General features: G+C 36.8%; 3 protein-coding genes across 5 annotated transcripts; 2 read left to right on the top strand and 1 right to left on the bottom strand.

Annotated features, from left to right (window-relative positions):
- Positions 1-885: 885 nt before the first annotated feature.
- LOC7458455 (protein ENDOSPERM DEFECTIVE 1) lies at positions 886-4,595 on the top strand. Of its 3 annotated transcripts, XR_002982391.2 has the most exons (7): positions 886-1,944; positions 2,030-2,149; positions 2,426-2,542; positions 2,632-2,721; positions 2,833-2,987; positions 3,164-3,271; positions 4,244-4,284. XR_002982391.2 is itself a non-coding variant. In XM_024603187.2 (6 exons), exons 1-6 carry the CDS (start codon positions 1,096-1,098, stop codon positions 4,322-4,324), a joined length of 1,365 nt encoding a protein of 454 aa, XP_024458955.2. In that variant the 5' UTR covers positions 913-1,095; the 3' UTR covers positions 4,325-4,595. The 3 variants fall into 3 exon arrangements, 2 of the variants coding, with proteins under 2 accessions (XP_024458956.2, XP_024458955.2); XM_024603187.2 differs by lacking the exon at positions 2,833-2,987 and having other exon boundaries at positions 913-1,944; positions 4,244-4,595; XM_024603188.2 differs by lacking the exons at positions 2,833-2,987; positions 3,164-3,271 and having other exon boundaries at positions 890-1,944; positions 4,244-4,595.
- Positions 4,596-4,683: 88 nt separating this feature from the next.
- Positions 4,684-7,015, bottom strand: LOC7489179 (ras-related protein Rab11C). The gene is made up of 3 exons (XM_002307802.4): positions 6,485-7,015; positions 6,120-6,345; positions 4,684-5,459 (listed from the first exon to the last, which is right to left on the bottom strand). The coding sequence occupies exons 2-3, from the start codon at positions 6,282-6,284 to the stop codon at positions 4,974-4,976; spliced, it is 651 nt and encodes a 216-aa protein (XP_002307838.3). The 5' UTR covers positions 6,285-6,345; positions 6,485-7,015; the 3' UTR covers positions 4,684-4,973.
- Positions 7,016-7,238: 223 nt separating this feature from the next.
- LOC7459914 (uncharacterized) lies at positions 7,239-9,673 on the top strand. The gene is made up of 3 exons (XM_002308695.4): positions 7,239-7,541; positions 7,781-8,117; positions 8,560-9,673. Exons 1-3 carry the CDS (start codon positions 7,354-7,356, stop codon positions 9,436-9,438), a joined length of 1,404 nt encoding a protein of 467 aa, XP_002308731.1. The 5' UTR covers positions 7,239-7,353; the 3' UTR covers positions 9,439-9,673.
- Positions 9,674-15,518: the final 5,845 nt, after the last annotated feature.

Here is a 15,518-nt window from a genome sequence, read left to right as displayed (position 1 = left end):
CCAAACAAGAGTTTTATTTCTAGATGTTATAGGACATGCATGCTTTGAAAATGGATATGTAATATGGTGTTCAAATACATAAAATGATTCGAACCACTCAAAGAACAAAATTTAAACTTTAAGTAATGCAACAAAATTTAAGCTGAAAGTCTTAAAAAATCAAGATCTCTTTTCAGATTTACAGGTACTATAAAAATCATCAATAAAATATTTTGTGTTTTATAATAAAATTTGTTTAACATTCAGCTCATTTAGATGTTTTCGATTACAGATGAGAATGTTGGGGAGGTTGGTGGAGAAAATTGGTTAGTGTTTGTATATAATAGTTTAAGTATATTTATGGTATAATCAACATTTTAAAAACTAGTGCTAGAAATATCAGAGATTGATTTTTTAGATGAGTTTGTGTGGTAATGTATATTTATAACTGAAAAATTTTTAGAAATTCTCTCAAGATTTATTGTACTGGATGTAGAAAATTCATTTGAAAATCTAGAACTAGCTGAATGTTTATGGAAGGATAGATTAACTTTATCATTACTATACTTGGTTGTTTGTTTGAGTTGAATATTTGATTGTGATAGTTGCAAAGGTTTAAGTTGGGTAGCACCTTTAAAGATCCAGTTTTTTTAGTAGGAAAACATTTTTTTATTGTATAGATTTAGGTACAATTGTATTTGATCTTTCTATATTCGAAGAAATAAGATTTTATATTTATAGAATTAAAATTTATGTTTTGTAATGAAAACTTAAAAATTAATGCTACATGAATTGATACTTTAAACATGTTATCCTAATGAGTTTTTTTTCCAGTTTAATGAGTTTTTGGTTTTTTTTTATTTTCTAATGAGATGCTGCTTTTTCGAAAATAGAACCGTTAGCCTTACCTTGGTTTCAGCAACGGCTAGTTTTTTTTTTTTTTTTTCTCGCATCGCGGAGCAGCCCTAAACACAGCCAGATCGGATATCTTCTGTCTTGTACCTCTCACGCACAGATACGAATTGCAGAAGTCGATTGACGGTCTAGTCTGGAGGATATTTTGAGATAAAATCAAATAAATCGCAACTGTGAGAGCAGATGAATGAATAATCGGTGATGATGAAGCAAGAGCAGGCAACCCTAGGCCCGAATCCCCCAAATCCTCCTCCTCGGAGGCCGAGGGTGAGGGAGGTCAGTTCCAGGTTCATGTCTCCAATTGCTTCTCCCTCCTCCTCTCTTTCCCCTCTTCCGTCCAATAAACAGCGCTCCAGCTCCTTGCAAAGGCAGCGCCGCAGCCAGGAATTGGACGCCGACTGCAGCCCGCAGCGAAAACAACAACAACAACAACAACAACAACATCATCAGCGTGCTGTGGTCAAGCTTTCCAAGGAGAACGAACCAAGATCCCATACCCATAGTCACAGGCCCGATACCCCTACACTCAACCCCATCAACACATCCTCTTACTCTAAATTACTATTGATGCATCAACGTTCCACCTCCAACATCAACATATCATCGGCTGCTGCGAAGCTGTTGAAATCCACTGGGATCTCCATTTCCACTGATTCCTCTTCGGATCATCACAACATCAATAATGATGTCAGAAGCTCTCTTCCTGATCTCCTCGGCGATACTGATACTAGATTTCTAGCGGAGAGAAATCTTAACAGGCTTAATAATAATAACAATCCGTGTGCTTCCCCTTGCTCCCGTTCTCTCAATTTACAGCGATCTACAAGCAGCTGCGATCCCTCCTTGTTTCATTCACTCAAATCTGCAAAGCTGCCTCCAGTGGGCCCTTGCTCCAAGATCCCTATTGATGCTTCTAGAAAAACAAAGAAAGTTTCTAGTCACCAAGAAGATGTGCAATCTCTCAAGCTGCTGCACAACCACTACCTACAGTGGAGATTTGTCAACGCAAAAGCACAGGCTTCCACACAAGCTCAGACAAGCGAAACTGAGGTACTATACTATCTCATTCCTTAATATTTGCTATTTTGTTCAATTCCAATCTCAAAAGTGATTAATCCTCTCTTGTCTTTCGTAGAGAAACCTGTATTCCCTTGGTGTCAAGATAGCAGAATTATACAACTCAGTGAAAAGAAAACGCGTTGAGCTTGGCCTTCTGCAGAGAATCAAACTTCTATGGACCATCGTTGAAGCTCAAGTAAGGCTGCTGCTGCTGACACACACACACATTCTTTTTTATTGTATCTATTGAATTCTACAGTTTTTTTTCCCTCTTCTTCATCAACTTTTGCCCCAGAACTATAATAATGTATAACAATAAAAAAACAAATTGCCTGTATCTCACCTGGTTGATGCGTTTAACTTGTGTTTTGCATTTAGGCATCTCTATTGTGACCAAACAATCTACAGTTACATGTAATAGTTTACGGCAACAATAGTGCTATTTGTTGTTCTAATGGAATCAATTTTATAGATGCCATATCTGGATGAATGGTCAGCTTTTGAAACGGATTATTCAGTATCCCTGTCAGAAGCAATTCAAGCTTTGTTGAATGCCTCACTTCAAGTTCCAATCAGTGGAAATGCTAGAGTATGTTTTACTCTTTTCCTTTGGTCACTTTCAGGGTTTTATCATTCTTGTGTGCTGTACTCTGACAACGATATGGATGTCCATTGTAGGCTGATATTAGGGAGGTAGGGGAGGCATTGAACTCTGCAGCAAAATTGATGGACACAATAGCTTTTCACATTGAAAGCCTTATGCCAAAGGTGAGGTGGATTTTCTCACATTTTTCTCTAATAATCAATGAATGGAAGTACTTCTGTTGGGAAGTGAAAAAACATCTAACCATAAACTATATACGCCAACCACACGGGTAGGAGAACCAATGGAGAAAAGTTTTCGAAGGAGGAAGGTTGTTTGAGACCAGCCTAATTGTGTCCTACAAAGGAAAACAATGCGGCATAAGGGCATAGTGTTAGAAAGAGGGTCCCGTGTTCGCTACAAAATCTGAACAGTCTGTTAACTGAAGTAGGTAGGTGCTTCCCTCTTTTTCCAAACAGAATTGCCTTCTCTTCTGTCACACCCATGTCTAATATGCCAAAATAGTGTCACAAGCTATAATCCTTACCTTAACCAAAATTAAATTTGCCTCCATTTCTTATCCTCCAACCCATCATGAATGATTCTTTTGAACATTTCTTGATGCAGGCTGAAGAAACAGAACATTTGATCTCAGAAGTAGCTAGGGTGACTGGAGGAGAAAGAGGTCTTATTGAAGAATGTGGGGATCTGTTGTCAGTGACATATAATTCACAGGTCTGCTACACCATAATTCTGTTCATAATTAATTATACTACTGATATCTTATTGTATTCTGTGCCCATTCCCTGAGCTCATCAATCACTTGGATAAGAAGAAAGAAAAATGTTCAATTCTAATTAACTACCATGCTGTTCAATTCTTTTCAAGGTTGTCAATTCTGTTCCGTTTTGTTCGGAATGACCGAAACGTTCCATACCAATTCAAAAAACGGAACAAAACGGAACAAATTTCATCTCATTTTAAATCTCGGTCCGTTCCGGATTTTTCGGCTAAATTCCACCCGGAACGTTCCTGTTTCATTCCACATGTTTCGTTCCGCTCTTGAAAAGCCATTGAATCAAATTGAACCTTGTTCAATTTAATTAATTAAACCACCCAATTATAAAAAGTTCTTTTTCATTACAATTTTCAATAACAATGATATTAATAATAATATTGAAAATTATTATTACTATTTTCATTAACAATGATATTAATTTTTTAAAATTAGATTTATCACTAATATATATGGTTTATATTCATGTTGTTTTTTTCATGTTTATACTTTGTAGGAATTTGAGCAAAACAAAGGATGCTTTAGATTCCATTATTCTTGATAACATTAACCTAACTTTATATTTAAAATATTTGTGTTAAAACATTTTACTTTCATAATATTTTGATATTTTGTTTAAGTTAAATTACTTTAAGTTAAAGATCTATTTAATCTTGACTATTTAGAAATATTTTAAATTTTAAAATTATATTTGTTTGACATTGTATTTGTATTGCATAATTTATAATTAATTTATCTTGAATTTAAATGATGTTTATTGAATATATATATATATATATATAGTATAATCTTGAAATGACATGCTGAAACACTTCAAACTGAAACATTTCAAAACTAAAACATTTCATTCCAATTAAAAAAATAAAATATCTATCCAAACGGTATTGATAAAATGGTGGGCCTGATTTCAGGTAAAGGAATGCAGCTTGCGAGGGCAGCTAATTCAGTTCTATCAGAGCCGTCACAATCAACAACAGGGAGAGGAGCAATAATGGACTCCGTATTATTTCTTTCTACATACATGAAGCATGGATGGAGTAGATAAGTAGAATCATCTCATGAATCTCTCTCCGATTCTGCCTCAAATGAGCTTTTTTGGGGCCATATTGTTTGTGGCTTTGCATTTACAATATGCATGCAAAGAGTATGTCTTTTTTTGTTTTGTTTTGTTATGGTATTGTATGTACCACCATAGCAAGCAATATTAAACTGTAATAAAAATCACCAATTGGAGAGTTTTGTCATGGCAATTTATGACGTGTATATTATGTACTCACTGCGCAGTTAAACCACAGCAGAACTGAATTATCTGGGACAATTTCAGACAATGCACGCATGAATTGCAAGACAGTTTTCTCAGCAATATACTTGCTCATTAAATGATGTACACCACTCTTTCTCCCAGTACTCAAAAATCCCAGCTATCAGTCAGTTCCACGCTTCCAGTTTGAAAGGTAACATACAAGTAATAAACATAAAGAGCAAACCACCCTGAAACTTCTAACAATACCGTTTTCCAATTTCACAAACTCAATCAGGTAAAGAGTAATCTACATGTCTCCCTCTCTTAGCCAAAACTTCAAAAAGGAAAAAAAAATAATAATCATGAAATATGGTTTCTTGCTAGCTTCAAGTATGGCTTTAAGTGGAACAGCAACCTTTCTTCGTGTTCCCCGAGGCATCGGCAACATTGATAGTGGTTCCTTGACCAGGAACTGTAGAATTGGCAGCTGCTTCCTGAGCTGCTAATGTCTTCTTGCTAATAATATGATAGATCTCTGTCAAAATGGTTTGGAACGCCTTCTCAATATTGGTGGCTTCTAGAGCTGATGTCTCAAGAAATGAGAGACCTTCCTTCTCAGCCAAGGCATGACCATCCTCCTCTTGAACAGCCCTGAGATGATTCAAGTCAGACTTGTTTCCAGCCATCATGATAACAATGTTTGAGTCTGCATGGTCTCTTAATTCACGAAGCCATCTCTGGACATTGTCAAAAGTCTGCCTCTTGGTTATGTCATAAACAAGAAAAGCACCAACAGCTCCTCTATAATAAGCACTAGTGATAGCTCGGTACCGCTCCTGACCTGCTGTATCCCAAATCTGTGCCTTTACCGTCTTCCCATCCACCTTCACCAAAAAGAAAATAAAATAAAATAAAATAATGATCAGCTAGCTGTTTTAGTGTTTGATTGGAGGCAACGAACATCAGTTAATTAAATGCCCCGGTAGCATACAAAAGATTTAGAAGCTTAAATCATATAAAGAGGCTTAGACACAAAGTGTAAACAGCAGATATTGAATGGAATACAAAAGGGGGAGCTTTGAGTTGTAATGGTATGGTGAGCAAATAGTTTTGCGCAAGGTTCCATTTCATCATATCATCAAACAAGCGGAGGGAAGGGAACTAGAATAACTTAATGTATTCTATCTAATAGGAATCCAACAAGGACGAGCATCACAAACTAAGTATCAAACGGGGATGGGATCGTCGTTAATAGTTTTGGGTTTGGAAGAGCTAACAATGAAACTATTAGCATGAATAGATAAGATAACATATGACTAACAAATGGATGGAAATAAAGAATAATAGCAAAAGCAATCAATCAAAAAGCGAAACAATACATACAAAAAAAAAAAAAAAAACTCAAGATATGAGTCATGTCTGTGCCTTTTCTTTTTTGTAAAAAAATAAAACAAAATACAGTAATATGTATTTATGAAATGAATAATAAAAGAAAATGAAGAAATATTGAGAGCAGAGCATAGGAAAAGAGGAAAGGAAAATACTTGGAGAGTTCTGGTGGCAAACTCAACACCGATGGTGGACTTGGATTCCAGGCAGAATTCATTTCTGGTAAACCTGGAAAGAATATTGGATTTGCCAACACCAGAGTCCCCGATCAGCACGATCTTAAACAGATAATCATACTCATGATCTACTCTATGAGCCATTTTTTATCTTCTTTATTTTAATAATAGTAGCACCAATACTCTCTCCTCAGATCTCTCTAACCTGCCAGATCCAACAACCAAATTCACTTCTTCAGTCTTACATCATATAATCAGTCAATCAATCATACAAAACAAAACAAAAACAAACAGATCTATCTATCTATCTATCTATCCCGAAAGAAAGATTAAAAACAACTCACCCTCTGAATGAGGAGGGCAATCGATCGAGAAGAGAAATGTCCTCCCTTTTTTTATTATGAATTTATGTATGTGGAGTATATATACTTGCGCAGCAACCTTTTCTTTTTATATAATTTCGACGGAATTTTCTGTAAAAAATTATATATATATTATATATTAGAAGAAGTAGAAGAATCGGGAGAGAGCGGAAAAAACAAGGACGGGGAGGGTAGAAGAAAAGGGTTTGAAACGGCCCAATAAATACAAGGATTTTTTTGGGAGACCATTTTATTTATTTAGGAAACTAAAATAAAATGTAATGCTCTATGTCTGTCTCTACTACTTCGAACGTGTAAGCGACGTGCCGTTTGTTATTGTTATTGTTAGTATTTAGGGGAAAAAAGGACAGGATGGTGGTGACAAATGAAAAGAAAAGAAAAGAAAAGGAGGTCACATAACAATAATGGTGTGAGATGGGTGGCGATGGCAGCCTGGCCGACACTGGCGGAGGCAGGCAGTGGCTTTTTAGTGATTTCCACGCCCATTTATTTATTCGGATTTGGTGGAGGCCGGAGGGAGAATCATATTACATAGCTCTTTTTTTAAACACACAGAGGGTATGTATGTATTGGGTTCAACAAATTCAATGGCTCACAGATAACACACGTATTAAATAAAACTATTGTTATTGGGCCTGGGCTTTTGTCTCACCTTCATAAAAATAAATAAAGACAGGTTTGGGCTTGGTCCGGCCGCCTCCCGGGTTGTTTTCTGCTGCATCTTTTCTTTTATTTATTTAATAAGGAAGAAGAAACACACAAATCATTCTGTGCATGTCCCGTGTCTTTGAACAAGAAGAAGAGTTGCAGAGAGAAATAGTGACCGGACGATGGCTTTGAAGTTTTTGAACAAGAAGGGATGGCACACGGGGAGCCTTAGGAACATAGAGAACGTGTGGAAAGCTGAGCAGAAGCACGACGCCGAACAGAAGAAGTTGGAGGAGCTCCGCAAACAGATTCAAGATGAGCGTGAGCGTTCTGAGTTTCGTCTTCTCCAGGAGCAAGCTGGTCTTGTCCCGTAAGAATCTCCTTCTTTTTACATTTCTTCCCTTCAATTCCACTAACTAATCAAACTACTAGGGTTAGGGTTGGTATTAATCGCTTATTCATTATTATTCAATCGTGTCAGCAAGCTGGTCCTCTTCTTTTCTTCAAATTCAATTCAAATAAAATCAACCAACCAACCAATCGTACTACTGGGGTTAGTAGGATTAGGGTTAGGGTCTTATTACTTAATTGATTATTCAAATGTGGCAGGAAGCAGGAAAGGTTGGAATTTCTTTATGATTCGGGATTAGCAGTTGGCAAGACCAGTGGCAGTTCCAGCGGAGGGGGGGTTGGAGTTGCGTTCAAGGCTCTTGAAGAATCCATTCCCGGCAGCACCACCAGCAGTAGCAACAACAACAACGCGCCATCCTCTTCTGCCCAGCAGTCGTCTGCCCCTGGAGCCTTATTCGAGGACAAGCCTCACTCTTCCAATGACGCTTGGAGGAAACTCCATTCCGATCCTCTCCTTTTGATTCGCCAGCGAGAACAAGAAGCCCTTGCCCGTGTCAAGAACAACCCCATTCAAATGGCCATGATTCGCAAATCTGTAAGCTTCCTTCTCTGTTTTTTTCCTTTTTCTCTTTTTTTGATGAATAACAATTTTCAATGAATGGCTTCCTTATCTTTGTTTTCTCCATCTATGTAATTGATCATGCATTCCCATTTTGTAATGTAGAACTGTCTGTTAGGTTTTGTGAAAATACGTTATTAGATATGAAATTGATGGTGAATAGCTAGTTCTATCAACTGTTAAACTTTAATCTCAAGGTAGTAGTACCTTTGGTACCATAGACGTATCCTTGGCTCATAACCTGGCGACATCAACATTCCCATCAGACATGCATACTTTTATTTTTTTAATATTAGCTGAAACATTTCTATTTACATGCTGAGGGGAAAGAAGATCAATATCATTGGAGAATCTCAAACTTTTTATTGCAAATAACCAGTTTTGTGCGCTTGCTGAACCAATGATTACTTTTTTGTAGGTTGAAGCAAGTAAAGAGAAGGAGATGAACCATGATAGAAAGGAACACCAAAAGAAGCACAGTCATAGTAAAGGAAAGCATCACAAGCATTCATCGAAACTGCAATCTGATTCTGAAAATGTCAGTGGTGAAGGGGAAAGACGGAGAAAGACTAGTGATCACAAGCATTCATCTTCCAAACGACAATCTGATTCAGAAGATGTCAGAGTTGAAGGGGAAAAGAGGAGAAAAACTAGTGATAGAAGGAGTTCAAAGTATGATGAGCATCATTATAAAGCACAAGTTGATTCAGATGGTGAGTCAAGTGAAAGAGAAAACCAGAGAGGAAGGAATAGCTATCGGGGTTCAAAATACAGAGAGCGATCTCCTCGTGGGTACTCACACCCAAAAGCTGGAAAAAATGATGGTCAGGATACTCACAGGAAGAATCATGGCAAGTCAATGAATGAGAGGTATTCATTGGAAGGCAGGACAGATTTTGATGCTGATAGAAAGGGAAGGGATGCAAACAGTTCTCGTGAAGCAAGGTCTTATGCTTCTTCCGAGTCCGTTCGCTATGATTCAAACTATAAACGCCGAAATGTCGCTTCTAAACTGACAGAAGAAGAGCGACTTGCTAAGCTACGGGAGATGCAAGTTGATGCTGAGTTGCATGAGGAGCAAAGATGGAAACGTTTGAGGAAGGCAGAGGAAGATGATGCACGAGAAGCTACTCATACAAGCATGTTGGGTGGCAGGAATTTCCTAGATGCTGCTCATAAAAGTGTGTATGGAGCTGAGAAGGGGGGGAGCTCAACCATTGAGGAGAGCGTCCGTCGTCGTGCACATTATTCACAAGGAAGGACTGAAGTGGGTGATGGCAATGCTTTTCGCCGATGAAGCACTTCAACCTTGGTTTTTGCCTTTCTTGTAGTTCCAGGTGTGTTCCTCACCTTTCAATGCATGTGCGCATGTTCCATAATATCGACCTCCCTCCCACCCACCTTTGTCAAACCGTCTTGTAAAAGTAAGTGATTGATTCAAATAGCTATTGATTTGATGTATCTCCTTGGAAAACTCAGCAACATCATAAATGGTTGATATTATATCCAATTGTACACTTTATTATTTTGAAGATTTTCTAGAATTCACTAAATTATCTGGAAAACAAAATGCTGCTTTGCGTAAGTTTCCAATCATGCATATACGATGTCTTGAACTCCCCTTATCTTTAGCCTATGAGAATAGTATAATCAAACTACTGTGATGTTATTTGTTTTTTGCACTCCCTGTTGAAAAATTAGACAACTCCTGCAAACTATAAAAGGGAAACGAAGTCCTATTTTCATTTTACACAACCTTTTAAGCTTTGTTTTTCAACCCAATGTACTTTTGACCATCAAATATCAGGCCCCTTTTGCTCTGAGCCTGTGATAGCTGTCGTTAGTCCTCCTATCTCAACCTTATTCAAACTTTAGAGTACACTTGGATTCCCAATATTTCATTTGACCCTATTGTTTTTGGTTTTTGTTTATGAAACTCTTGAACCATTGAAAGAATATATTAACTTTTGTTTTTATCTCCCTTTCCTCTTGTGCCCCCAAAGCATCTATTCTACCTATTCGACACCAATCTATGTTGTGGCAGTCCTATTGCTCCTTTAGGATCAACAGAAACAAAAATTGTTCTTCAAATATAAAGGTCCCCCCCTAAAGTTACAGGATATTTTCAGTCAATTTTTCCTAAAATATAGCTGAAATAAAAGATATTTGTGCTTTTTATATCCTTGGTGCCTAACTGCCTATAGGAATTAGGGAGTGAATTGCTAACAAAAACTTGCATGATATAGAAGAGCATTCATCTTGAAAAACAATCATGGGGATTGGTTGTAATGTTTATGTAGTAAATATGACAGGGATATCATATCCGAGGCACTATTTATGTATGTGTATGATTATTGACGATAGAGGGAAGTCCAACCTTATGTTCTTTGGTTGGGAGATTCAATCAATTTGAGCTTATTTTATTGTTTTATTTGAGTTATTTATGTTAGATAATTTTAATTGATTGCTTAAGCCTAATAGTTTAGTGTTTTAGGGTTATGCTATTTATAAGTTTCTCTCTAAATTTGTAAGACAATTTTTTATGATGAAATAAAATGATAGATTTTTCTCTTCTTCGAATTCTTTTTTCCTCATAGTTTTTTATTTTTACTTTTAATTCTTAACTTTTTTCTCTCTTGCATTAATTCTTTTTATCTATTGTTTTGTTCTTATAATTAAATGATATATGGGCTTGTTTAAATTCATTATATTCCTAAATCTTGTGATAAGCTTTCAACAACAGGAAAAAAAAAAAAATAGCATAGCAAATATATATGGCTTGTCTTTTCCTGTTTATAATCAAAATTTGAAAAAAAGAAAAAAAGAATCAGCCTTCAACCACTCGTTGCTCAGATAAAACCAGCCTCTCCCAGCAAACCTTGCATTTCCTTTTGTTTGGAAGATCTGCCACCTGCCATCAATCGTCAACCACCTCAAAAATCTCCACCATCGATCTCGGCAACTAAACCAACAACAAGAGTTTCTCAGGCAAATTAATTTACTAGAGACATGTTATCTGCCACATCATCAATTCTTTCCACCTCAGCTGCCACGCACACAACCTTTGCCATCTTATCAGCCATGTTGCCAATCTCTACCACGTTGTTTGAACTTCATCGCCATGTCCGTCCCAACACTGCCACATTAACACCACATCACCATCATCATGTACTGTCCTATCAGCGCCATGTCAAACACCACATCACCATCATCATATACTGCCATATCAGTGCCATGTCAATGTCTTTGCCATATCATCGATAATAAATTCCAGCGTACTCCTAAGCAATTTAGCAGTAAATCACTCTTTAGTTTTGTACTTGTTATTGTTATTTAGAGCTGTCATTAATATTATTTTTATGTCTAAATAATTAAAAAAATAAAAATAAAAAAACCCACCTTGCATTTTTTTTGTTAATTTTTGTGCATCAACCTTTTAATTTTTTTGTTATTGATATCTATTACCTAGGGGTGAGAAAAAAACCAAAAGACCGATTAAACCGAGAAAACCAGAAAAAAATAATTGAAAAAACTGAACCGTGAAAAAAAACCGATTAAAATTTTGAAAAAATCAACCGGTTCGGTTCGGTTTCGGTTTTATAAGCTTGAAACCAAAAAAACCAAATTAAACCGAACCCAAACCGAAAAAAACTGGAAAAAAACCGAGCCAAACCGGAAAAAATCGAGCCAAACCGGTTTGAACCGGTTTTTGTCCCAAAAAACGAACCGAACCGAACCGAAACCGGTCAATTTGAACCGGTTTCGGTTTTTTTTAAAAAAAATTTCGGTCGGGTTACTTTTTTTTTGATAAAAACCGAACCAAACCAAAAATGATCACTCCTACTATATATTACCTTGTCCTCTTTGATAATTGGGAGTCATTGCCTTGACATTATATTTGATTAATCATTTACACTTAAGGATCTAGTATTGCATGCTTATAATCTTATTGGTGTTTTTTGTTCTTGATTAATCTTCACATAAAAAAAAATTAGCTTTATTTTTATATTGTGATTTTCCTTGTAAGAATCATTTGTGATCTCAATTTCATTTCTAAGTTAGTGTTGCATGCATTTATGTCATGATCATTTGGTGTCTAAGCTAAAGTTTACACTTACCGTAGACCCGAACCTTAGTGATACTCTTATGGCCATTTAAAGAGAACTGCAAATTTAGATGATCAACATGTTTAAAAAAATTGAGCCCTAAAAGAGTTCTCGAATAAAGCACCCAAAGACCAATAATCTTCAACATGTTGAGCTCCATGATCCTTTTACCCTTGACACGTAATGAGGATGATGAAGATAATATCAATTTACTAGGTTATGTCCAAACTATATCTATTAAGACTTTTAATAGTGTTTGTTCCATTTCATATTCTTAATCATATAGTGTTCATTGTTACGAACTTAGAAAGCTTGTAGATCTTCTTTCTATGTTTCTTCATTCTATAATGTCTGATTTAGCTAAGTCTTTTGCATGTAGAATTCATAATATGCATATTGAGATTATAAAACAAATTCAAGCAAGTAATGAACACTATAAATTTTGAGCTGATTTACATAAGTATCATGATGCATTTAATGTTGAAGATTATTTCATGATACAGATTAGACTTGAATGGTGTCATTTGAAAACCAATCATAAATTTCAAATGAGTAGTGCTTGACCATTCAAAGTGTTGCAAATGATTGAATCAAATAATTATATCATTAAATTAACACTAAATGACCTCGTTATATTAACTTTGATATTAGCTCTGCTTTTGACATGAATGACCTCGTTATATATAAAACACAATAGTCTATCCCTGATGCTTTTTTTGAAAGCCTTACCCTATTATCCTTATCTTTAGCACAAAAGGAACATATTAATGCTACTTTAAATGCACAAATTGTTTTTATTAGGGATGATGAATTTCAGCGAATCCCAATGTATGAGTTAAACGACCAAATTTAGACTATACTTGGATTATCAAAGAAACATCACAACAGGTTGATCCTTATCTTTGTGAGCATTATTGGAGCTGCTTTGAATTTTACTCAATGAGGTCAAGTTCTTCCTGCCCTAGGAGAGTTGATGGGGACATCAGTTCCGAGACACTATTTACACATGCGTATGATTATCGATAATGGAGGGTAGCCCAACCTGTTGTTCTTTGGTTGGGAGATTGAGCCCATTTAGACTTATTTCATTATTTTATTTGTTTTATTTGAGTTATTTGTGTTAGACAATTTAATTGATTGGTTGAGCCCAATAGTTGAATGTTTTAGGGTTATGCTATTTATATGTTTCTCTTTCAGTCTATGAGATAATTTTTCATGATGAAATAAAATGACAGATTTTCCCTACTTGAATTCTCTTTTTTTCCTAGCTTGTCCCTTTCTTTGCTTTTAATTCCTAGCTTTTTTCTTTCCTGCTTTAGTTCTTTTTATTTCTTGTTCCAAATCAAAATAGTAACAAAACAACTACACAAGAATAATCTCTTTTTCATTCATTAGCTTGTGCGATGCATTTAATTTTAAGTTTGTATTTTTGATATTGCAATGGCAAATTAACCTTATATCCTGATTGTTTAGTTTTTAGATGTTTTATTAGGTTAGGATGATTGATAAATATCTAGGTGATGATGCTTGGTGGATTGAAATAATGAACACTTAATAGAGTAGTTACAAGCTATGTTCTCTCCTTGTCACTTATGTACAAAAAAGTGAAATGGACTCTTGAAAGCGAGGTTTAAACTACTTGCATGATAAATAACTGGTCAGTTGACCAGTGGTCTTTGTTTATAGTTCAAATTAAGAACCTAGTTTGAATGGTTAACTTAACAATGCATGTTTACCATATGGATAGATATTTGCCTTGGATTTCTCGTGTTAGTAGGTATTTGATTTGGATTTCTCGTGTCAGTAGCTTACTGCCCATCGACATTCGGGTCGATACGTGTCGGCCTGTTTGGTCTCGGGTTTATAGGTATTTGCATGAGATTTCTTGGGCTGGAAGGTCTCCACTCGTCAGGAGTCAAGTCTGTAGGTATTTGCTATGGTCAATAGGTATTTACTTTGATTTTCTCGTGTCTGTAGCTCCCGGTCCTTTGGGGCTCGGGTCAATAGGTCTCATCTTATCACTGCTCAGGTCGATAGGAATTTGCCTAAGATTTCTTGGAGCGGTAGGTGTTGACCTGTCAATGCTTTAGTCGATAGGTATTTGCCTTAGATTTCTCAGGTTGGTAGACCCGTCTGTTGGGGCCCAAGTTAGTTAAACTAGGTATATAAAATTGCATCTGAATATGGAAAATATGACCCAACGAATACAAAGGGTACAATGTAGACCCCTAGTTGAAAAATTGATAAATTAGTGATAAATACAAAGAATTTTTATACATTTAAGGTGAAAATATTTAGAAAACTATTTTAGAATTTTCAAATGAATTAATGTATGGTTAAATGTATAAATGGCTTTGATTGTCGGTGTAAGCCTGCATGCAATTGCATAATTGTTTTTAACCCGGAAAGTAATGAGATTTAATGAAAATTTGTATTATAAATAAGAATGGAAGTTCCCAATAAATTAGGGTTTAGGGTATAGGGTTTTGAGTTTAGCGTTTAAGGTTTAGGATTAAGGGCTTTCAGTTTTGGGTTTCGGGTTTAGGGTTTTGAGTTTTGGGTTTTTGGGTTTAGGGTCTAGGGTTTTAGGGTTTAGGGGTTGGGGATTTAGAGGTTAAGGGTTTGGGGTTTGGGTTCGGGGGTTCGGGGGGTCGGGGATCGAGTTTAGGGTTAGGGGTTGGTGGTTGCGAGTTTGGGGGTCGGGGGTCGGGTTCGGGGGGTCGGGGTTGGGTTGAGGTTTGGGTTTCGGGGTTTCGGGGTTCGGGGTTGGGGGTTTCGGGGTTCCGGGGTTCGGGGTTCGGGGTTCGGGGTTCGGGGTTTCGGGGTTTCGGAGTTGGGGGTTGGGGGTTTCGGGTTTCGGGTTCGGGGTTCGGGGTTCGTGGTTGCGGGTTGAGGGTTGAGGGTTGAGGGTTGAGGGTTTAGGGGTTTCGGGTTTCGGGTTTTCGGGTTTAGGGTTTAGGGTTGGGTTAGGGGTTCAGGGTTCAGGGAGGGAGGGAGGGAAAAAATTCTGAGTTTTAGTGAGAGAAGCTCTGGAACTGGAGACTAGAGAGAGGCTGTGCTGCCGGAGTAATACCCACTCCGGCCACCGTTGGATCATCTCCATTTTCTGATATGTTGTGTGACTCAACCCCCACTACAATCTGACCATTAGGATTTTTGTAATATTTCGCCGTTTGAGAGTTCTTCTTGATCAAAGGTCCGCTCCCACATTATTTTTTGGTTCTTCTCTGCCGCCACCCCTGTACTTCTTGCTTAATATTTTTGATTATCC

The sequence above is a fragment of the Populus trichocarpa genome, chromosome 6 (assembly GCF_000002775.5).
Source record: "Populus trichocarpa isolate Nisqually-1 chromosome 6, P.trichocarpa_v4.1, whole genome shotgun sequence".
In the NCBI taxonomy this organism is placed as follows: domain Eukaryota; kingdom Viridiplantae; phylum Streptophyta; class Magnoliopsida; order Malpighiales; family Salicaceae; genus Populus; species Populus trichocarpa.
The sequence above is the reverse complement of the archived record's forward strand: the minus strand, read 5'-3'. Positions and strand labels throughout refer to the sequence as shown.